This window comes from Corythoichthys intestinalis, chromosome 17 (assembly GCF_030265065.1).
Source record: "Corythoichthys intestinalis isolate RoL2023-P3 chromosome 17, ASM3026506v1, whole genome shotgun sequence".
NCBI classification, from domain to species: Eukaryota; Metazoa; Chordata; class Actinopteri; order Syngnathiformes; family Syngnathidae; genus Corythoichthys; species Corythoichthys intestinalis.
The window spans coordinates 17,828,352-17,852,676 of NC_080411.1; the positions used below are offsets into that span (position 1 = coordinate 17,828,352).

General features: G+C 40.0%; 1 protein-coding gene across 2 annotated transcripts in view; it reads left to right on the top strand.

Moving 5' to 3' along the window:
* The window catches only part of LOC130905559 (collagen alpha-1(XXVII) chain B-like), a 136,675-nt gene that overhangs the window by 52,949 nt on the left and 59,401 nt on the right, over positions 1-24,325 (top strand). For both annotated transcript variants that reach the window (XM_057819087.1, XM_057819088.1), the window contains exons 8-12: positions 2,842-2,886; positions 6,001-6,054; positions 6,280-6,324; positions 12,843-12,896; positions 14,421-14,465. In XM_057819087.1, the coding sequence (XP_057675070.1) occupies positions 2,842-2,886; positions 6,001-6,054; positions 6,280-6,324; positions 12,843-12,896; positions 14,421-14,465 (243 nt within the window). The remainder of the gene's footprint in view (positions 1-2,841; positions 2,887-6,000; positions 6,055-6,279; positions 6,325-12,842; positions 12,897-14,420; positions 14,466-24,325) is intronic.

A 24,325-nucleotide genomic window follows, 5' to 3' on the forward strand; every position in this document is an offset into this window, starting at 1 on the left:
GCTCTTCAGAATGCGGTCAGGTGCTCTTCGGCTTGCCCGGAGCGGTCGTCTGGCCGCACGCACACACGTCTTGGGCACAACATGTCGGCCATACTTCAAGTATTTCCTGTTATTCCTTGTGTTGAGTTTTTTTTGTGTAATTGGAGCGATGGCTCTGTAAAGTTTGACTGCAACAACTACGCTAATGAATTTCCAGCACTGCCTCGATAGCATATTGACATTGTGCTAGAGGAACGTTCTTAAAATGAAATTCAACGTTTTAGTGATTGAATAGGCAATGATCAATTGTCGTTTCTCGTTGACTTCCATTGACGGTAGCAGTGTTGTTTCTAGCGGCTCTTTTAATTTCCGTCTTCGTCTATTGGACAACATACTTGTTCATCTTCGTCGTACTTTAGTCATTTAGTCAAAAAGGCTTAGTTTTCGTCGACGAAAACTCAAGTTGTTTCCGTCTGCAAAAATTCAAAGGTTTTGACAGCATATGTTTTGAAAAAAGAGGAAAATCAAAACCAGGTTCATATCAGCACTAAATCAGAAGCAGGGCTGTTGAAAACTACGACCTTTGGTGGGGTGAGGGTGTCATTGAAAGACCGGCCCACTTCATAGACGGTGTTGGAAGCCATTCAGCCAGCAACACAGAGAAGTCCACTACGAATATTCACTAACCTTGGCCAGAAGCTATTCATAACTGTGGATTTACAGTTCCGCAAAAATAACTGTAACCTGATCAAAGTATGCAGGTTGGACTTTTAATACAAATTTTCGTCTCGTAAAAATGCATAGTTTTGAGTATGTGAGTAGTCTGAGAGCTCCACTACTAAGATTCACCAACCTTTGCCAGATCTTATTCAATATAATGTATTTACAGTTCAACAAAAATGAGAACTGTAACCTGTAACCAAATCAAAATTCACATGTAAGAATTTTAATTCTAAATTACAAAATATTTTTACAGTAAAAATGCATAATTTTGAGTATGTGAGTAGTTCGAGAAGTCCACTACTAAGATTCACCAACTTTGGACAGAACTTATTGAGTAAGGTGGATTTACAGTTCCACAAAAATGAGAACGGTAACCTGTAACCAAATTAAAATACACATGCAAGACTTTTAATTCAAAATTACTAAATATTTGCACAGTAAAAATGCATAGTTTTGAGTATGGGAGTAGTGAGAGAGGTCCACTACTAATATTTACCAGCCTTGGTCAGAACTTATTTAGAATTGTGGATTTACAGTAGCATAAAAAGTACAACTGTACCCTGATCGAAGTTCACATGCAGGACTTTGAATTCATTTTCCAAAATATTGGTACAGTAAAAATGCATAGTTTTGAGTATAGAAGTAGTCAGAAAGTTCCACTGCTAATATTTACCCTCCAGTACTTATTCAGATTTGTGGATTTATAGTGTCACAAAAATGACAACTGTAACCTACCATCTACTAAAACGACCGTAATATTGTACTGACGTGACAGCGCAAGTAACGCACGTGTAGATGGAGCAGTTTTAAGATCAGGCGACTATATTTCCTTTTTAAATGATGACAGTGGTGGCGTGATATACTATATTTCAGAGTGTTGAGTGTTTTTAAGAGTTTGGAACAACACCAGCACCCTGAAGTCAACTGCCTAGCTGCTTGGTTGGAATACATTTACCGTAATGCTTGGATTACGTGGGTGCACTAATTTTAGGCTCCGCTCATTTGACCACGGGTCCACTGGCCCACAAGTATCTCCATATGCCAGTCCGCCCATGACCATTATTACAAACCAAATGTAAACTGCTACCAAGATGTCCAAACTACCAAGAGCAGCAATTCTTCCTATGTTAAAACACACTCAGCAGGAAAACATGACATCATTTTCAACTCATTATACCCACTTGGACGCCACGGAACGCAAAGATTACGCACATCAAGCTGAAGTTAATGATAATGCAAATGTGAATGCTATGCTAACGCTACGAGTTACATTTAGTGTGTTATGATCGCTCCGCACAGACCTTTAAAGGCTAAAGCGACATTGCAAGATAAGAAAGCAAATCTTACCATGTGTTTCAAAAGAAGCAAGCCTGGAGGTGAAGCCTAGCTTGAAGGACAATATTCAGTGTGGGGAGTCGGTGAAGCAAGTCACATGGGTGACATAACCAAACACTGCTACGATGCAGGCTAACTACACATATAATAGGATAATGGCACACATTGTAAACATACACCGAAACGGGTTGTCGTCTTTTCAGACAAAATTGGCCTTTGTCTCGTTATATTTTAGTCTCCAGAGTCACGTTTTCAGCTCGTTATCATCTTATCATCATGAAAAAAAAGCTTTGTCGATGAAATATTTTCGTTCACGTCATCATTGACAAAAAAAAAAAAAAAAACAATGGACAAAAGCCGTCAATGGCAGTGAACGAGTTATCCAATTTCCACTTTTCCATAAAGCAAACATCTCTCGAGTGAGTGATTTGTACTTCCTTACTTCTGAGCACTATTCCAGATCAAGATGCAAATCCAGGAATTTACAAGAAGCTACATGAAGCTTTTTTTCCCCATGTTCTGTATTTGGTTGTATATTCCGATTGTTTGGCCGCCGAAGCCAACGCTCCTGTTTTTATGCCGTCATGGGAAATTCTGATTCCTTGACAGCAGCGTGGGATTTGGACTCCTCACACATAGCTCCAAACTGCTTTGACAGGCCTGCCGGCGAACAAGAACAAACTCTTTGCTCGTCATCCGTGCATGCGTGCGCGTTTTCTTCCACTTTCCTTTTTCCACTCCTGTGTTTACGCTTCAATGTCTGGATCTCATTCATGTCTTTTTTTTCTTTTTTTTTGTCTTCAGGGACAGAAAGGTCACCCGGGTCCACCTGGACTCCCTGGAGAATCTGTGAGTCAATTTCTTTGTGTAACCCTTTATAGGGCACTAATTGAGCTCATTGACTACCATTCACTGCGCTAGACGTCCAATCAGTCGCTGCCAGCCTCTCTTTCTCCCACCCACGTCTATCGTCAGTGGCGGGAAATTTTGGTTAATTAGTTCAAGTTAATTTTGGGTCACTTCCTTGCAGTGCTGCAACGAGTAATGGATTAACTCAAGTAATTCGATTAGAAAAGAGCTTCTAATCAAATTTTCCCACTTGGAGGATTCGTTTATTTAGGGTGAATCCCATTTCATCCCTTGGCCCTCCCCCTTACCCCTTCCCCCTACCACTTGGCCCTTCAAACGGAGCAATAAGGGGTAGGGGCTTGAAACGTTAGCCCTACGAATTGGGACACCCCTTCACACTCACGTACGTCATAAGTCCATTCCGCCAGTTGTGACGTCATCAAAAAGCGACAGAACCAAACAGACACGCCTACATCAGTTATCACAACTTAAAACTGTTAAAATAGTTAAATTAGGGATAAACAGAGCTACTTACATTTGTGTACTTCTTTCCTTGGCTCCGCCATTTTGGAAATGATTCTCGGGGTAATCGCTTTGCACCCTGGGAAATTTCGCGTAACCCTCCGTTTGGAGTGAGGGTAGTCATGGCCCTCCGTTTGGAGGGGTGGAAAGCCCTCCCCCTTACCCCTACCCCTGCACATTAGCGTGAATTGGGACAGCCCTACCCCTACACGTGAACGCGCAAAACGGAGGGGAAGGGGTAAGGGGTAGGGCCAAGGGGTGAAATGGGATTCACCCTTAGAGTGATGGTTTGTTTTGAAAGTGTTGCATTTAGTTTTATTGATTTGGGTGGATATGTTTTTGCTTGAGCTAGCATGTTTGTTTATGCATTCGGTATTTAGTTTAGACATATATTTAGCTGTTTTTTGTGGGAGTGTGTGTTTGAATGATTTGTAAAGAGCATTGAAAAAAAATCGTTAGCATTTTTTAGCTTTGAAGCTAGCGGACTATTGCTATGCAAGTCAGCCAATTGTTCTTTTGCCGTACTTTGATCCTCATTCTTTTTTTTTTTATTAATATCGTTCGAGGCTTAGTTATTTTAATTTATTTTTAAATGCATTTTTTGCTCTTGTGAAATGAAAGTGCAATTCTGCATAGTTTGAAGGAAAACACCGGAATTTTATTTTGTAATCTGCCTTTAATGTTCTTTTGAAAGTGTAATCTTAGCAAGGCAAAATCATAGACTTCATAATGATATTGACGGGGCGAGGGGCATATTAATAGGGGGGCTGCATTGTTGGCGTGGCCGTCAAAGCTGACCGAGTGGAATCACAGACAAAGAGCTTTTCCGGTGAAAATTCTTGTGAATAAATGCTTAAGTCCCTGAATTCTTAATAGCCACGGACGTCAAACAGTCTCGATTCTTGGTTAAAAGCAAAAAAAAAACAAAAAACGTGCAGGTAGCATTTATTTTACGTAAATATTGTGAACTATGAGGCTACTCAGTAAGGAAATTAGTGGCCGCCATAAGTAAACAAAGAGCTTTTTCTGTTGAAACTTTTTTTGAATAAATGCTTAAATCCCTGAATTCTTTATAGATATGGATGTAAAAGAGTCTCGATTCTTGGTTAAAAAAAAACGTGCAGGTAGCATTCATTTTACGTAAATATTGCGAACTATGAGGCTAGTCAGTAAGGAAATTAGCAGCCGCCATATGTAAACAAAGAGCTTTTTCCGTTGAAAATTCTCGTCAATAAATGCTTAAATCCCTGAATTCTTTATAGATATGGACGTAAAAGAGTCTCGATTCTTGGTTAAAAGCAAAAATAAAAAAAGTGCAGTTACCATTTATATTACGTAAATATTGCGAACTATGAGGCTAGTCATTAAGGAAATTAGCGGCCGCCATATGTAAACAAAAAGCTTTTTCTGTTGAAATTCTTGTGAAGAAATACTTAAATCCTTGAATTCTTTATAGATATGGATGTAAACAGTCTCGATTCTTGGTTAAAAGCAAAAAAAAATGTGCAGGTGGCATTAATTTACGTAAATATTGCCAAGTTAATGCCAATGCTGTAGCGGCTAATTTCTCCCATTGATTTTTTTCCCCAAAGTTTCAAAATGCATGCATGGTACGAAAAATATAGTAATTACCTTGAACCCTCGAACAAATCACTCCTGAGGCAATCGTTCCTGTTTGTATGCGGTACAGCTTTCGTACTTTTTCAACATAAATCCAGCGTTGGATCGCTGCATGTGTCGCTGTAACCGACAGCGAATAACTGAAGTGGATTGTGGGATGGCCCCGTTCTTGAAGGCCTGGCGCACTGAAGGTGGAATCTGACCTGTCAATATCATTATGAAGTCTATGGCAAAATAAATATTATTGCAAGCATAAACACTTGTTTGTTTTACAAATCCTAAAATTGATTCTGCAACACATTAAATGTTTGTAATCCGACTGTTCGAACTAACTAGTTGATTGATTAATCGATTACCTCAATAATCGATAGCTGCAACCCAACTAGTTAACTTTAGGGTATTTTCAGGTCACTACCTGTTGTTTTTGTGTCACTTGCTGTACATTTCGGATCTTTTCCTGTTGAATTGACAGCATTTCCAATTCATTTCTTGTTGATTTTTCAGGTCATTTTTTTCCCCATTGGAAATGCGTGGTTCCATTGGAAACTTAAAATTTTGATGTTTATGTCAAATTTTGGTGGACCCATACGTTTTTGGCCAAAATTATACAACTTTTGTTAGTTTGATTTTTTTTTTTTTTTTTAATTTTTAATGTTTAAATAATGTGTAAAAAAAAAAAAAAGGATGACATACATTTTGAAAATGTTTTAGCCATTAGAAATGATTGTCAAAAGCTGTCAGGGGCAAATCTAACCAAACGCTGTCTCGTGTGAATTTTTGGAACTTTTCCCCTTTGTCATGGTGTGAATCAGAAATAATACCAATGTTATACTGCATGCTTTGCAAAGCAAACCCCTACGAGGTCGTCGAGTCTGTGCCGGTGTTGGATTTTTCAGTTGAACAGACAAGTTGGCAGACGTGTCATCACAACAATCCTTCTGACTCCCCTGTCTTTTTCTCCCTCCCCTGCAGGGGGAGCAAGGTCCAGTCGGGAGCCAGGGTGCCAAAGGTTATCCTGGCAGGCAGGTGCAGTAAATCCTCTGCTGTTGCTGTGACTGGTACAGTTGTAGTCAAAGCCAAGTGCAATTAGCTTGTGTTGAACAGCTGAGCCTCTATGCGCGTGTGTAAATAGCACATAGCGCCAAAAAACACAACACAAGCTAGGTTATTCCTCGCATTGACATAACATTTTGTTGGATACGAGCAAACGGCAATTGTTTGAGGACTAAAATGCCAATCTTCTGTTTTCAGGGTTTACCTGGCCCAATAGGACCGATGGGGCCCAAAGGCGTGCGGGTGAGTCAGTGAGTCCAATGACTATGTATATGGCGGAAAACACTCAGGTGACTTGAAGTTCCGCTCTGAGACCCCCAATTTGGCCAAATTTCATAATTGTCCGATATGCACGTGTGATACATCATTGGAAAGCTTAAAATCTCAATTTTCTGGGGTAAGAAAATTGTTGAACAGGAGGGCATTTTAGAAAATAAAATAAAATTGCAAAACCCTATCTGGAGGTGAGAGCACGCGAGAGCAGAATTACAGACGCCATGACTTTAACGAGATATTATTGCGTACTTACCTTGTTTTTATCCCAAAACTCAAAAAGCATGTATCACTGAGTGTCAAGACACAGCTGTGAATGGCCACAGCTGGATTTTTGGGGGGATTTTATGGGTGAAACATGGTCATATAACCAGGGTCGCGATGCAGAAATAGCAAAGAGTGGTCTAGATTTTGTTTTTCATATATTTACCCTTTTAAACGTTTTTTTCCCCCCCATTTTTTCTTTTGTCTTGATCGATCATCATATAAAATATTGGGGAAAATGCGACAGTATCGAAAAAATACAATCCAGCGATAGTTATGAGGTAGATATCCGTGACATCAATGAATGATTCTAAGCTAAAAATGACAGACATTTTGAATAATAAATATTAGGGTTGTTCCGATCATGTTTTTTTGCTCCCGATCCGATCCCGATGGTTTTAGTTTGAGTATCTGCCGATCCCGATATTTCCCGATCTGATTGCTTTTTTTTTTTTTTTTGCTCCCGATTCAATTCCAATCATTGCCGATAATTTTTCCCGATCATATACACTTTGGCAATGCATTAAGAAAAAAATGAATAAAACTCGGACGAATATATACATTCAACACACAGTACATAAGTACTGTATTTGTTTATTATGACAATAAATCCTCAAGATGGCATTTACATTATTAACATTCTTTCTGTGAGAGGGATCCACAGATAGAAAGACTTGTAATTCTTAAAGGATAAATGTGACTTTGTATATTGTGACTAAATATTGCCATCTAGTGTATTTGTTGAGCTTTCAGTAAATGAAACTGCAGCCATTTACCTTCTGCCCAAATGCATGATGGGAAGTGTAACCATGACTGTGCGTAGGGCTACCAATTGATATATCTTCTCTGCGTTGGGAAAGAACATAGGGTGTTAAGAAAATGGTCAACTACTACTGTTCTTGCCCACATTCCCACGTTATATTTAATTGCTGAGAGAGGTATTGTAAGGCTTTAGCCTCTTAAAAAATGGCTCCAAAGGCTGTCAAAATTTTCTCCACTCATTATATGCTGCCTTTTAGCGCTATCTATAGGTATAACGGCATCTTTATAGATTGAACGCGACAATGCGTGAGTGGGTCGTGCAGCGCATGTGTTAATTACGTAACGTGATTAACTTTAAAAAATTAATTACCGTCGTTAACGCAATAAATTTGATAGCCCTACTTTAAGCCAAAACTACTCTGGATGAGTGTAAGACATTTTGTCTGTAATGTTAAATACAACTAGAAAACGATTTAAATTAAAAATATATATATTTTTTTTTAAAAAGGCATGTCCGATATTTTTTTGCCGATTCCGATACTTTGAAAATGACGTGATCGGACCCGAACGATCGGGATGCCGATCGATTGGGACATCTTTAATAAATATAATTGCTTACCTTCTGAAACAAAAGCGGTTGCGCGACGTCTGTAAACGGGGGTTTTCAGGGTAAAACGGACAAATTAAAAATAGTTTGGCGCCGTGGATCTGCTATGGCAGCATACAGAAATATTGTTCCATCAGACACAACAGTTCTTTTGGCTTAAAATACAGCAGTTTATTTTATAGAAGGGTGCGAGAGCAGAAACTGCTTTTTCAGCCTTGTCTGTGTTTTCCGCCATATGCATTCGCGTGACTGTCTCTGGAGACTTTTACTGCAGTGTTGATCAAGCACAGGTGTCTAACTCGAGGGCCCTGGGGGCCAGATCCAGCCCGCCGCATCATTTTGTGTGGCCCGCGGCAGGAAACCATGTGCTGTGTTGATTTCATTTTCCTTGCTACAGAAATTGGGAATATTTACTTTTTCCATCCCCATCGTTTTTTTTTTAAACAAACATAATAATAAGTTCAATTTCTTTTTTTGTGAACGTTCATTGGCCCCTTCCAGTATAAATGGATTGCACGTGGAGTGCCGTCAATTGCGCAAAAGCTTGAGCATTGAGAGCCAGTCCTTCCAGTCTGAATGACTTGAGTATCTATTAGGGTTATAAAGGTGATATATCGCGATACTTTACAGCTCAACAGTTTATCAATATGCTCCCACCAAGAATCAATATATCGTTTTAAAATTATGTCACTGTTTAAAAAACAAACAGAACCAACGGGTTGCTAGCAAAATCTCCCATTACAAGAATAGTGTGTACATTAGCTAAACATCCAATTTATTTGGATTGGATTGGATTGGATTGGATTGGATTGGATTGGATTGGATTGGATTGGATTGGATTGGACGTCGACCTCCGTCAATGGCACACAAACCAGAGCACATTGTGGGCATTTACATGGTCACTTCCTGTTCATTTTAGGGCATTTACCGGTTACTTCCTGTTCATTTTGAGTCACTTCTATTCATTTTGGGGACATTCTTGAGTCACTTCCTTTTAGGTAACCCAAAATCAACAGGAAGTGACGTGTAAATGCCGCAAAATCAACAGGAAGTGACTCGTAAATGCCACAAAGGATAAAGAAAATGACCAATGATCAACAGGAAATGATGTGAAATGCCCAAAATGAACTCGTTGCCTGGCATTGGCTGCCACTGATGGCCTTAGACGTCCAATTTATTTGAAGTGGGGGAGGGTGGCAGCAAACCACCCTCCGACTTCAAATGGGTTGGACGTCTATTAGTGACAAAAGCATTCCATTACACAGCAAAAGGATGAAAAAACGCTTGTTTTTCTGTGTCTTGGTTGTCGTAGAATAATTTCCTGACCAATATATTAATATTTGTTGCATCGCCATATCGTGAAATTATTGTATTGTATCATAAGGTATCCAGAGGCTCCCACCCCTAATGTCTATCATTGTCAATGTTAAATCTATGGTTAAATACCATACAGAAAAAAAAAACAATTTCATATGTTGTGGGTATTTGTTTCTATTCCTTTAAATTCTAGTCATTTATAACAATATTAATTGCCTTTTTTTTTTTTTTATTGCCCAAAAATAGTCACTTGCTGTATAAAGTGTTGGAGTGTCAACTGTCCACTGTAGTGACCGCTGTCCCTAAAAGGGTTAAAATACATGTCAATTCATTTGATAACCGACGAGTAACCCTAACTATAATGGAAAGGAACCCTAACTATAATGCGACAAAAATGAGTTTGTTATACAGTAGAGGGAGGCTGTAAAAAATGCCCAGCTATGGTAGCTTTCCATACAGAGGTTATGTAATGCACCTCTGCACACAAAAAGCACATTCTATTGACACACGCCCGGCATGGAACTAAGGTATTAATAGCGTCGTCAACATTGTGCTGCTATTTTGAGGCCTCGGTCCATTGTAAATAACGGCGCTCGTCCAATCCGGCCAATAAGACAAACAGCCAGTTGGACGTTTCGCTAAAACGTCTTTATCAGCTCCTCTCGGTGGCTCCGCCCCCCCCGCCCCCACCGGATGGAATTTCCTGTTTGAGGCCCGGCTGTCTTAAGGAGGCATTTTAGTCCTCTTTTTTTCTCACCTACGAATTTTATCCACTGGGATTGCCGCAAACCATTATTCTGACCGTGGATGAATCACTTATTTTTTGCCACGATTCGACGCGTCGGTTCATATAAATCTGAGATTATTGATTGTTTAGCTTTACACTTGAACTGGAAATGTGCATTGGAACCAAAAACCATGCATTGAGAAAAGCGTTTTTTTCAAGAAAAATCTGATATTTGTGAATATTTTATTTGGACAATTAATCAGCTTTCATGAAAAACTAGACAAATTGGACAATAGCTACATTTTGTTTAAATTTTGTGATAGCATTTCATGGCAAAAAAAATTCAATTTAAAACATAAATACAAATAATATTTATTGTTTCAAAACAAATTTTGGACAAAATTTCAATAAATTGAAGAGAGATTTTTTTTTTTTAAATTGAAAACATTTTTCAAAAAGAATAAATCAATTAAAAAGTCGACAATATTTCTGAAGGATTATTTGATCATCAATTAGTTCTCAATTCAATGGTCAATAGCGGCCTCTCTAATATCTACTAGATATGGGCTACTACTACCAGATGGTACAGGGATGATAAACATAAGCACACCATGTCACGGTACTGTATTTTATTTTGAAATGTTTAGCTAAGGAAATACAACTTGCTTACCATGTATGTGGAAATGAACTGGCAACAAATCCAATTATAGTACAAGATTTCATGACCTCTTAGCGGTATTACAGAAAGAAGCTGATGTACGCTTCAGTGGCGATGCCTTGCAATAGGAATAACTCGACCTAGATTTTCGAAATTCAGACCGTCGTCTGAACAATTTTATACCTGGAAGTTTGACTGAAAGTAGGAGGTGTGAGCACTTATAGCGGCGGTGAACTTAACTACTGTAATTTTCGCACTATAAGGCACACTTGACTATAAGCCGCCACCCACCAAATTTTCACTAAACGGCATTTGTTCATACATAAGCCGCACTGGATTATAAGCCGCAGCTGTCCTCACTGTAGTATGGGATATTTACACCAAAAGATATGAACTGGAAACACTTTATTTCACAGCGGCATCATACGACTGTCATAAAACCAAATGAACCACCAAGAAGCTTTGAACCATTTGGCTGCAAAGCTTAATTTGGCCATCACTGCTCCTTTAGGGGAGATAGTCAACCTCTGCTGCCACCTGCTGTCAACACTATTGTTGTACAACATGCCTCCTAGCATGCATTGCAGTGCCACAGATGTAAATAACAATCAAAATTAATGTTCTGTGCTAATTATGTCTTCAGTTACTGTTCTAGTTGTTTCTTTAAGTGATAGTTATGGTATTTGGTAACAATTTATTTAACAGTGGCGCCATAAGACTGTCATTAGACAATCATAATTATTGTACGACCTGACAACGTCATAAACAGTAATGAGTACTTATGACAGTTGTCATTTAGTGTTATCCGGATCTCACTTTTGAATGGATGTAAAAGATCCAAGCTGGACAAACCGTATTGGCCCGAATATAAGATGGCCCTGATTATAAGACGACCCCCTTTTTTTCAAGACTCAAGTTTGAAAAAAGACTTTTTGAACACCAAATTCATTTTTATACAGAAAATAATTACAGTACATCTGAAACAAATGATTATAACAATATGTTTGAGAGAAAAAGCATGTTATTTTGCCTCATTCAAATCTTAATATCTGAGCATTTAAATATGTAAACTAAAATGCAGTCACATTAGTAAATGAATGGCTTCTGATTTTTGAAATGTAAATAAACCAATCTATTGTGATAAAACAACATAAGTGCAATAACTGCATTAACCATCAAAGTGAGGTCTAACTATAACTGTAGTCTTGATACACATCTGAATAAGGAAAAACAATGCAATAAAATAATGCAAACTGGTTAAACTTGAGAGTAGCTGAGATCTATCATGACAGAACATTACTCAAATTCAGCATTCGCTTCAATGATATCTGGCGCTATCTAGCGTCTTGAATGGGTATAATATCTAGACCCCGAATATAAGACGACTCCCACTTTTTCAGTCTTATTTCAATGCAAAAAACACCGTCTTATATTCAGGCCAATACGGTAAATGGAGCTAGTGACATAATTTGCCAGATGACACTTAATTACATCTGACATAAGCATTCAGTAATGCCTACGATTGCTTCGTGTCACAATTATGACGGTGTTATGACAGTCTTATGACACCGCTGTCAAATAAAGTGTTACCTATTAACCCAAATAAATCAACAAATAAGCCGCACTGGACTACCAGCCACAGGATTCAAAATGATGGAAAAAAGTAGCGGCTTATAGTCCAAAAATTACACTATACAATTTGACAAAAGCTGTCCCTCAAAAACACATAAAAAAACAGCAACCTGCTAATATCACGCTAATTCTTAATCCACAGACTGAACTGAAAGTCACATATTCTTTAAGCCATGCATAGATGGTGTCGTAATGATGAGCATAAAGAGGCGTGAACGTCTCAATGAAGTTCTTCCGAACCCCTGTTTGCGTTGTGGTGTTTGTGTCTCTGTCCCCTTGCACAGTGCGACATCCTGCCCGACCGTCTTCAGAGATCCCTGGCGTGAGGGTATGTGCCCTTGGACTACATCGTGGAAGCCAGCACCATGCAGTCCATGGGCATATACACTTGCCTCATGGCTTGGTTCTTCACGGAGTCCTTCCCAGTGGAGCCGCTCAAATCAAAGCCTTTATCGTGTTGAAATAACTCACTGGCTTTTTTTTTTTGTCTTCTCTCCTCTCGCCTCTCTCTTCTCCTGCAGGGTTTCATTGGAATCCCCGGGCTTTTTGGTCTCCCTGGGCCTGATGGAGAACGAGTGAGTGCTAGCCAGTTTAAATTAAAACAATAAACAAAACCATCATCAATAGGTGAAACGGCAACTTTATATAACACTTCTTTCCAATAGTTTTAAACCTTCCGTATTTATCACAATACACTTTTTAAAATGTTTCATAGTTGTGACTCTTCCGCCACTATGAAATAGGACAATTTGGCATATCGTGGCTTCGAGGAAACGAAAGTCGCTCACAATGCTCTTTGTATACAAAAAGTTTACAATAATCAGTGTTGTCACAGATCACTTGAAAAGGTAATTTAATTACTGATTATGCCTCAAAAAAGTAATCTAGTTAATTTACTGATTACTTTATGATCAAAGTAACTAAGTTACTTTAAAAGTAATTTATCGGTTACTTTTTACACATTTTTCTTCCTTTGCTGCCTCGACATAAGAATGACAACAGAAAAATGTCATCGCATGTAATTGACTTTCCGATAATTTAAAGGGGAAGATCAGAATTTTTCACATAAGACTTAATCTTCGAGTTAGCGGGGGTGTAATTAATGGATAGAGTTGATTTCAACCACCAGTGACTCACGCTAGCTTAGCCACTCTGGAACCCAGAAAATAATAAATAACTGACAAACTGCATGGAATTTGTTGAAATCAACTCCAACGATTAATTAAACCCCCACTAAATCGAAGATGAATCTTGATGTCAAAAACTCTCCTGAAATTCGGGTTAGGGTTGCGGGGTTAGGGTTAACAGCATATCAGTACCAATGTAAAACTATGCAAATTGACTGCACAATAATCAATAATACACAAACACAAAAGTGGGGGCGGGCACGAATGCACGCGCACAACCTGAAGTACGCCGTTCACACGCGCCGTCAATTCGGCCAAAAAACATGGAGGCAATTAAGCACTTTACACTCAATCAGCCTAACAACACATCCCAAAGATGCTAAACGAACACTTCACCGCACAGCATAAATGTACAACAAAAATATGATGTAAACAATGCTCGCCTACATAGCGAAGACAAGCAGGAGCAATGACTACCCGCATGTAGCAGCTCCAACCTATTGCTGGAACCCTCCAGAATGAAGGAAAAATACTCACGTACATTCATGGACACACAGAGATCAACATCTCACCAGGTGGCTGCACTTGACTCAAATGTTCACCCGCGATCCTCACGCCTTTCTCAGTCCCAAAACACTGAGCGCGTGTGACTCGAGACCAAAACAGGAAGTAACTATGAGCGGTTACCATGGAAACGAATGCATAGTTGGAAACTTTCTAGCATTTTCTATTCAAAATGCTCTTCGTACAGGACTACAATATTCTTCATTAAACATACATTATGAGGGAATAACAAAATAATAACGCAGACACTTAGGAACCTAATCAGATTACTAAAAGGTACTGTATGTACTAAATCTATTTGCCGTAATGTTACACTCTGTCCACAGATACCTATTTTTTGTTTTCTTTCAAATGAAGAGTGTTAAAATGAAGTAAAATCTTCCACCGTGTTTTGTCTCTCTTTTTCAGGGTATTCCAGGCGAACCAGGCAAGAGGGGCAAGATGGGTAGGCCGGTAAAGTTTTTTCTCAACATACTTTACAAACAATATGCCGTACGAGCAAATGTGTTTAGGCGAGTTGGCCGACGGTCTCGCGCGACCGTTCAAAGCCGCCTGCAATCAGCATTGCCAGATTTTCAATGACTTTGGGCGAGAGAAATGCATAAAATTTGTGCAACGTTTGACAAAATTGGGCAGTTTTCAGAAAGAAGTGTTTTGATTAGTTTTAACAGGTGAACACTAAAGTTGGGCATTGTTTGAATTTGAACAGTTCCGATTCCACGTTTCGATTCCGGTTCCAAACGATTCTCGATTCCAATTATTTTAATAGGCAGGGTCAAAAAAATTACATAGTTTATATTAATTGCGTAACTTTCCTTTTTTAATGAACTTTCAATTAACTATGAATTTCTCACATGGCTATTTTTAACTTGTATATAAATATCGGTCTTTGAACTTGAATATGATGAAGTTTCTTTCCACAGGAGTGCACTTTCACAAAGATGTTTATTTTTCAAAAGCTCACGGAGAAAACATTTACACATATTCTTTTGCCTATGTTTTAGAGTGTCTTATGCTGCAGGCATTTTTACATGTTATTGAACTCCCACTAATAGGCTAACCTGGTGCAGAATATCAAACAAACATACAAAAAAACCAACCCAGTCCAGAATAGCAGCGGGTACAGTTTCAAATCAGAAACAGTTTTTGTTGAGGAAAATGATCATATCTGCCTTCGCAGGCAGTAAGCGTGAGCATTCTGGACAGATAGTGTCTCCAGCACATACGTTCATTGGGGGAAGATGAAGCTTGAATGCATAAATATGAGAAAGCAAGAAAAAGTTGCAAATATGAAATAGGGGCAAAATAGCTGTGAGCCGCTACGCGCTTTACATACATGTACCGTAGCTGGGAGCTGCTACGAAGCATTAGTATAAATTCTTGTATTGATTATAATTTGATGATCTTTTAATACTGTTGATTTTAACGGAGGCGGCAACGCGCTACATAAAGTACATACTGTAGCTGCCAATATAGGCTTTACAGACTGAGAAGTCTACTGCTTTAAGATGGTGGCTGTTTACTAATGCATTTCACATCTAATTCTATATACATGTTATATCTAACATAGCTCGACGGAATAATAAATCGATTTATCCTCATAGTATTCATCCATCCATTCATCCATCCATCCATCATCTACTGCATAATCAGGGGTTGGGCCGTAGGGACAGCAGAACACAAGCGTAATTTATTGTTCTACTTACCTAGTTCTGACTGGTTAGAGGACTGGCGCAGCGTGTCAAATACGCGGCACTCAGCTATGCACTACTCGGCATTCGTATTCCATGAAACCAGAGGTATTTAATCATATTGTTCATGCAGCCACCTTTGCATGATGTAGCTGTGTTACAAATGTTGCACTGAGCTGACTGGTCATTTTTCTTTGTGAAGTTGCTGAACCAAACCTTTGAGCACCGCCACGCCGGGTCCATGGTTGAAATCAAGATCAATGCACAAACACACACTTCATGCGGCTTCTTCGTCGTGGTTTTCGGCAGCTGTTTTTTTTCCTATCGGCAGTCAGGGCACCGAAACATGGAATCGAAATTTTAAAATTCGAACGGTTCCAGGAGCATCGGAATGTTAGTCCCGGATCCCATCGATGCGCGATGCCCAACCCTAGTTAACACCTTGAAGTTCAGGTTGAACTAGCATTTTAGCACCTCGCAACACATGATCTGTGAACAGGCATGTCTTTCCTGGTTTGTGGCTACAGGGTCAAATTCAATGAAATAATTCCATTACTCCCAAAATGACGTGATACTAAAATACGTTTTTTGGGGGGATTCGCTTCTGCACCAATCTTAATAGAAATAATTTTCCCAGAATGCCCTTCGGAAGCTGTTCTGGAAAAAGTTATACATCGGCAGTGATTTCTATTGTCAAACATGTTTTTGACATTAGATAATGAATAAATATATGGTTAATTTTTAATGAGTTGGGTTATCAAAACAAAATACAAGTTTGCATCTTCTCCTTGGAGAACTACATCTACCCATGATGCTTATCGGCAAAACATTCAACTATAATGTGTCCACCACTATTGACTTATATTTTTCTGCATATAATACAAAATTATACCTAGGATTTAAAAGGGAAACATCTTGTCTTGAATGGGAGCTTGTCATTTGGGCTGATTTTGAGTGAATGGAGCGGGTTTTACATTGTGATCGTCTTTCCCATCTGGCAACCCTGCCTGGGATGTGCTTTTATTGTACAGTCCCTGACAAAAGTCTTGTCGCTTATCCATTTTGTAGAAACAATTGCTAATAACCTGGCTTTTAATGATTCAATTGGTTTCAGAAATGGCTCATATGAAAGCTAAGACCCTCCCAAATGATGTTGAATTTACAAAAATTATTTGTTTCACTGAAAAAAGATTTATCATTAAATGAAGACATAAAGGTCAAATTTTGGCAAGACAAAAGTTTTGTCGCTTACAGAAAGTAGTGTGAAAATTGAACAAAAAATACACTTCAAATAGAAAAATATATTACATAACAAACAAATTAAGTAGTGGTGCTGTGAGATCCAAATTCAATATTTTGTATGACTTCCATGGGCTTGTAGGACTGCATTCATGCAGTTTGGCAAGGATCCACACAATTTATTGATGAAGTCATCAGGAACATCAAAGAAAGCAGTCTTGCATGCCTCCCAGAGTTCATCAACATTCTTGGGTTTCGTCTTCCATGCTTCCTCTTTCCTCCTGTTCATGTCTGGTGACTGGGCTGGCCAGTCCTGGAGGATCTTGATCTTCTTTGCCTTGAGGAACTTTGAGGTAGAGATTGAAGTATGCAATGGAGCACCATCCTGCTGCAGAATTAGTCCCTTTTTATGGTTAGGAATGTAAGAGGCAGCTAAGATTTGTTGATATTTCAGACTATTTATGTTACTTTCCACCCTGCAGATCTCTTGCACACCCCGATACTGGATGTAACCCCAGACCATGATTTTGCCACCACCAAACTTAACTGTTTTGTGGCAAAAGGTGGATTTTTCAGATAAATCTTCCATTGAGTTACACCACAGTCACCGCAAATATTGCGGGAGACCTACTGGAGCCCGCATGGATCTGAGAGTCACTCAGAAAACAGTGAAGTTTGTTGGTGGCAAAATCATGGTCTGGGGTTACATCCAGGGGGTGTGCGATAGATCTGTAGGGTGGAAGGCAACATAAATAGTCTGAAATATCAACAAATCTTAGCTGCCTCTTACATTCCTAACCATAAAAAGGGACACATTCTGCAGCAGGATGGTGCTCCATCGCATACTTCAAACTCTACCCCAAAGTTCCTCAAGGCAAAGAAGATCAAGTTTCTCCAGGACTGGCCAGCCCAGTCACCAGACATGAACAGGATGAAAGAGGAAGCATGGAAGACGAAACCCAAGAATGTTGATGAACTCTGGGAGGCATGCAAGACTGCTTTCTTTGATGTCCCTGATGACTTCATCAATAAATTGTATGAATCCTTGCCGAACCGCATGGATGCAGTCCTTCAAGCCCATGAAAGTCATACAGAATATTAAATTTGGATCTCACAGCACCACTACCTAATTCACTTATGTTATGTAACATATTTTTCTATTTCAAGTATATTTTTTGTTCAATTTTCACACTACTTTCTGTAGGCGACAAAACTTTTGTCTTGCCAAAATTTGACCTTTATATCTTCATTAAATGATAAATCTTTTTTCAGTGAAACAAATATATTTTTGTACATTCAACATAATTTGGGAGGGGCTTAGCTTTCATATGAGCCATTTCTGAAACCAATTGAATAATTAAAAGTCAGGTTATTAGCAATTGTTTCTACAAAATGGATAAGCGACAAGACTTTAATCAGGGACTGTACGTCGAAAGATACAAAGTCTGCGCGCTACGTCATTGTTTCAGCCTGTCGGGTGGCTTAAGCGGGGTCGAGTCCCAGCAGCCATGCGGCTCGCGTCAAGAAAAAAAGACTTTTGTGGGGAGTATAGGGACTCCACTGTGTGTGTACGTCGCTCAGATAGATCACTTTGACAGCGGCTTTCAAAAGGTTTTGAACCCTTAAACAAACGCCGTCAGATGTTTTCACTTAAAACCAACATTTATGGAGCAAAACGTTGACTCACGATGGCTGCGTCCCCCCTCGTTCGCATTTTTATTTGGATCCTGCTCAAATTTGGTGCGTCTGGAACCGTACTTGAGAGCTACTCATGGGCCAAAAATGGTGGCTCTTGCTTAAGTTTTGTTGGTGTTTTACTCAGAGAATTAATGGAAGACAGTGAGTGCTGCTTGAGTCATCTGTTGTACGGTACAAATCACAGGTAGCAAAATTACTCTGCTGCCACAAACAGGGTTAGCAGCCACATGTAAAGTGGCCATACGTAGTGGGAAATGTCCCAATTTTTCATCAACGAACAATTTTTGTTTTCATGACGATGAGGAAACCATTACGAGCTAAAAACGTGATTCGGGATACTAAAACCTAACCTACGGTAGCTGGCTTGTTTTGAAACACATGGTAAGATGTGCTTTCTTATCTTGGCAGTACAAACTATACAATGTTGCTTTTCAGTGCATAGGTATCATCACACACTAAACTCATAGCGTTAGCATAGCATTCGTGGTCGAATTAGGATTAGCTCTGAAAGTTTATAGTCTGTGGCCACCAGGTGGGCTTAATTATTTGAAAATAATGTACTGCTTTCCTGCTAAGTGTAAACTGTCATAGGGAGAAGTGCTGCACCCTAACTTGGTAGCAGTTTACATCTGTTTTTTAATAATGGTAGTATTTTAGACGTGCTCTTGATTTAGTGCTGGTATGAACCTGGTTTTGATTTTCATCGTTTGCATATTTTTTTCAAAACGTATGCTGTCGAAATTGTTTGAGCACTTTATTATTTTAGACTAAAACTTTTGGTTTTTGCAGATGAAAAAGGCTTGAATATGAGCAAATGTTCATTCACTGCCAGCCTTCCACTTAAACTTGTGATAAACTCATTTCAATTCACAGCAGAGAGAGGAAACAGCTTTTTGTTTTCTCTGTTTCTTAGTTGTATCATAGAACATTTTACCGTATCGTTAATTGCTTTACGGCCACATTGTGAGATCGTTATTATTGCGCGTCTTGTACCGCATATCGTATCGTGAGGTTCCTTCCTCTTGTCACCAGATCCCAGAACCAATTTTCCAAAACGTTAACGGCATTCTCTTGTATGGCGTGGCGAGAAGCTTCCACTACATGGGAATCAATCTTTGACCCACATTTTTTATGAGGTTGTCTGCTGACTTGATGTAAAAGCAGAGATGCACTTAATCCCCGCTGGACCATGTTCAACTAATAGTTTCAAGCGCAGTTCTTGGAAGCGTCTCTTTTTTTCCGCCACCTCTTTTTTACAGCGGCAGTGACAGCTACGTGAGGTTTTTTTTTTGTGCGGGTGAACTATGCGTCATCTACATCAGCCCGCAGATGTTTGGTCTGTACGACGGCCGTTAGCGCTGACGCGACCTTGATAGCTTGTTGGAAAACTCCCACGTAGTCATGAAAAGTACAAGAGATCATTCAAAATGGTTGCATAACATTATTCCGTTGAAGTATAGTCAACTCCCGTCATGACCAAATGAAGCTCCTGTCTTTACTTCAACATAGCTCCAGACGCTAGCTTAATATTTTCAGAGTTGCAGACAGCATGGCTAATAACTAGGGTTGTTCCGATCATGTTTTTTTGCTCCCGATCCGATCCCGATCGTTTTAGTTTGAGTATCTGCCGATCCCGATATTTCCCGATCCGATTGCTTTTTTTGCTCCCGATTCAATTCCAATCATTCCCGATAATTTTTCCCGATCATATACATTTTGGCAATGCATTAAGAAAAAAATGAATAAAACTCGGAAGAATATATACATTCAACATACAGTACATAAGTACTGTATTTGTTTATTATGACAATAAATCCTAAAGATGGCATTTACATTATTAACATTCTTTCTGTGAGAGGGATCCACGGATAGAAAGACTTGTGACTTTGTGTATTGTGACTAAATATTGCCATCTAGTGTATTTGTTGAGCTTTCAGTAAATGATACTGTAGCCAAGCCCCAATGCATGATGGGAAGTGGAACCATGATGGGAAGTAAAACCATGACTGTGCGTCGTGGTACCAAGGGATATATCTTCTCTGCTTTGGGAAATAAATTGAGGGGTTAAGACAAAGATCAATTGCCACCTTGCTTTCCTACATTGCTTCCCATGATGTTTGTAATCCCAGGGAGAGGGATTGCATGGCTAAATCTAATCGGAGAAAGACTCCAAAGGCTGCCAAAATTCCTTCTACTCATATTGCGATGCCTTTTATCTCTCTATATACAGTGGGGAGAACAAGTATTTGATACACTGCCAATGGGTTTTCCCATTGGCAGTGTATCAAATAACTTGCTCTCCCCACTGTAGGTAAAACGGAGTCATTACAGATTGTGTGCGACAATGTGTGAGAGGGCCGTGCAGCGCATATATTAATAGCAATAAATATTTTAACGTGACACATATTTAAATAAATTAATTGCTGCCGATATCGGGATATTTTTGATAACCCTACCTTAAGCCTAAATTAAAGACTCTGGATGAGTGTAGCATATTATGTCTGTAATGTTAAATACAATTAGAAAACGATTTAATTAAAATATATGTATATTTAAAAAAGGCACTGCTGATATTTTTTTGCCGATTCCGATACTTTGTAAATGACGTGATCGGACCCGATTGATCGGGATGCCGATCGATCGGGACATCTCTACTAATAACAAAAGCAAAAATGAAATTCTTGAGAAAAAAAAAATGAAAAACTTTGAAATTCCACCTACATTTTCAGAATAAGTACGTCACGAGGATTTTATTATTAAAACCCGTACGAAAAGGGACTCCATCGAAAAGTCACGTCCTCCAAAATCAAAGTCAAAAACTTGTACAAGTGAATCCACAAGATACAACTTGCAAACACTGTCAAATGTCTGTTTTTAGTCTGACATGATTCCGAAATTTGCGCATCGAGGCAAAAACCCGTGCGGGTCAAAATTTGACCTTCATTTGGCAAAAAATGTCGCCCAGTGTGACCTTTTGTGGCATTCTGACATATTCCGACCAGCACAAAGGTGCATGGTGAGGTAATATCTGACAGCAGGTTTTGTCTCATTTGAGCTTTTCATTTCTGTGTTCGAACACTATTTTCTTCTGCCTTATGTTGCCTTCACGTGGTGTCGTTGTGATGGTAAATACGACTCTTCGAGTCGAAAATTGCATGTAAACGCCCCCTCAAGTTGTATTTTCTACCGGAGAACTGGGATTGGGCCTGTATCCATGGGGCTAGGCCGGGCACAGCCCGAAAAGGCACCATGGGTCCCCTTAACATGGGCTTTCTGCCTGTGGGAGGGGCCAAAGGAGTCTGGTGCGGAGCGAGTTGGGCGGCAGCCAAAGGCAGTCCGACCCTCAGCTACAGAAGCCAACTCTTGGGACATCACGGACTCTGTACCCGTACATTGAAGTGAAAAAGGAGCTGAGCCAAAAGGCGATGCTCTCGATTTACCAGTCGATCTATGTTCCTACCCTCACCCATGGTCACGAGCTGTGAGTCGTTACCGAAAGAACAAGATCCCAGGTACAAGCGACCGAAAAGGGTGTCCGACCTCTCCCTTAGAGAAAGAGACTCAGGGTCGAGCCGCTACTCCTCTGCGTTGAGAGGAGCCAGCTGAGGTGACTCGGGCATCTGGTTTAGATGCCTCCTGGACGCCTCCCTGCAGAAGTGTTCTGGGCACGTCCCACCAGTGGGAGGCCCCGGGGACGACCCAGGACACGCTGGTGAAACTGTCACTCGGCTGGCTTGGGGACACCTTGGGATCCCGCAAGAGGAGCTGGTTGAAGTGGCTGGGGAGGGGGAAGTCTTTGCTTCCCTGCTACAGCTGCTGCCTCTGCGACCCAACCCCAGATTAAGCAGTAGAAAATGGATGGATGGCAGTTAGGCCGTGTACAGGGTTACTACTTCAAGACATGTTTTAATGTCCACGTGCACTGATGTCATCAGTATCTTCACCCCCTTCACTGACAAATGTTGGAGCATTGTTGTCACCTACTTTTCCGGAGTACGGAAGTCCGTTGTCTCCCAAAATTCACTTTTGTGTCGTCAACTGTTTAGACGGCGACAACAGGGGGGAGCATTTTCAAGATTTCTAGAAGCTATTTTCAGCCCCTCAAAACGCTGTTGCCATATAAACGGCAGCTATGTTTTTAAAGAAGATTTCTCGTCAATTTGCACTTTTGCGCATCGTAACGTAGTGTACACATTTAACACAACAATCATTTTTGAACCAAGTGTTTGCTAAAATTTTCTGTTGCAAACAAAAATCTTACCGTTTGCATTTTGATGAATTCTCTTCTTGTATAAGTAGTTTTTTTAGACCGTTTCGCCCATGCAACAAACCAAAATGACTTCCGTGTCTGCTGTTTTTAACAGCACATGAACAGGACGTGCTGGTAATCGCCAATTAGCAAGTGGTCATCGGTCATCTTTCCCAGAGTATGTGAAGGCAGTAATAATATGTGATTTGCATGTTTTGATTCTTTGAGCAACCTTTTTTCACATGAAAGGCGTGTATACAAGGGCGTAGGTTTGCATAGGTGCGGTCACTACCAAATCACTACACACTTTTCAGGGTTTGCTGAAATTGTCCCCACCAACTTTTAAGCAAACCTATTTGCATTATATAATTTCAATTATATAGGTGATTTGCATTGTCTTCCCCTGTGTTGGAAAGATAGAATTGACCCTACCATTATGAAGTGAAATCTTTTCATTATGTTAAGGGGCAGTTTACATGGCGACTCTGCGACACAAAGACGCAATGACTGAGTAGCGGACTTGCCTCGCGTGCATATGGTGTCGGCGAAGACGAAAAATTCTGAATCCTGCCTCCAAAGTGGAAGAATCCGATTGCGGGAGGTTGAGGGGGGCTTCCTCGGCATGCATATCAAAGGCTCCTGCGGCGCGAGACCGCGCCGTTAATGTCAGCACTCGTACACGTCACATTGGGCGTGCGCAGCGGTGCTACTAAACATTAAAAACAGCAAATATGGCGGAATGTCAGCTTTGATTTAATGTTTTAATAATATTTTGAAATTAAATATGTTGAACATTTCAATTTTTGTGCCTTTTTGATTAAAAGAAAAATGACATTGCTTCGAGTGGGCGGGCATTTTTTTTTCCGGGCTGAGGGAGCTTGGTGGGGTCAAAATGCATCATTCTCTGGCGCCCTGTAAATCTGCACTGCCCCCTAGGGCCTGGCATGAATACTACATCGTTTTCATGCCGAATTGCGACATTGTTCAAATGGAGACGCAAATGCAAATGCAAATTTGAAATTTTTCGTATTCTCGGAGAGTCACCATGTAAACGGCCCCTAAGACTTACATTTATCCCTATTTACTTGCTGAAGGTGCCGTTCCATTTCCCCCCCCTCAATTGCAAGTTTGATTGGCTGATGACTTGACTCTGCCCCCTGCCACACAGAGACACACTCGCACTGCCCCGACAGATACATGTTGACAACATACCGCCTCCTCCACCCTCTTCGAAGAGAAGGGATATTAGAAGTTTTTTTTTCGGGCAGCAGCAGCCACTGTAAGTAATATAAAAAGACGTCAATGTTGTGTGGCGGTGGGAGAAACACCACTAATTTTGCAACTGAAAGTCTGAGCTGCATCAGAGTTAGCATAACATTAAGCTGTGTGAACTTGCCAGCCTGCAAAACTACTGTGGTCAAGCCAGCCTCCACAAG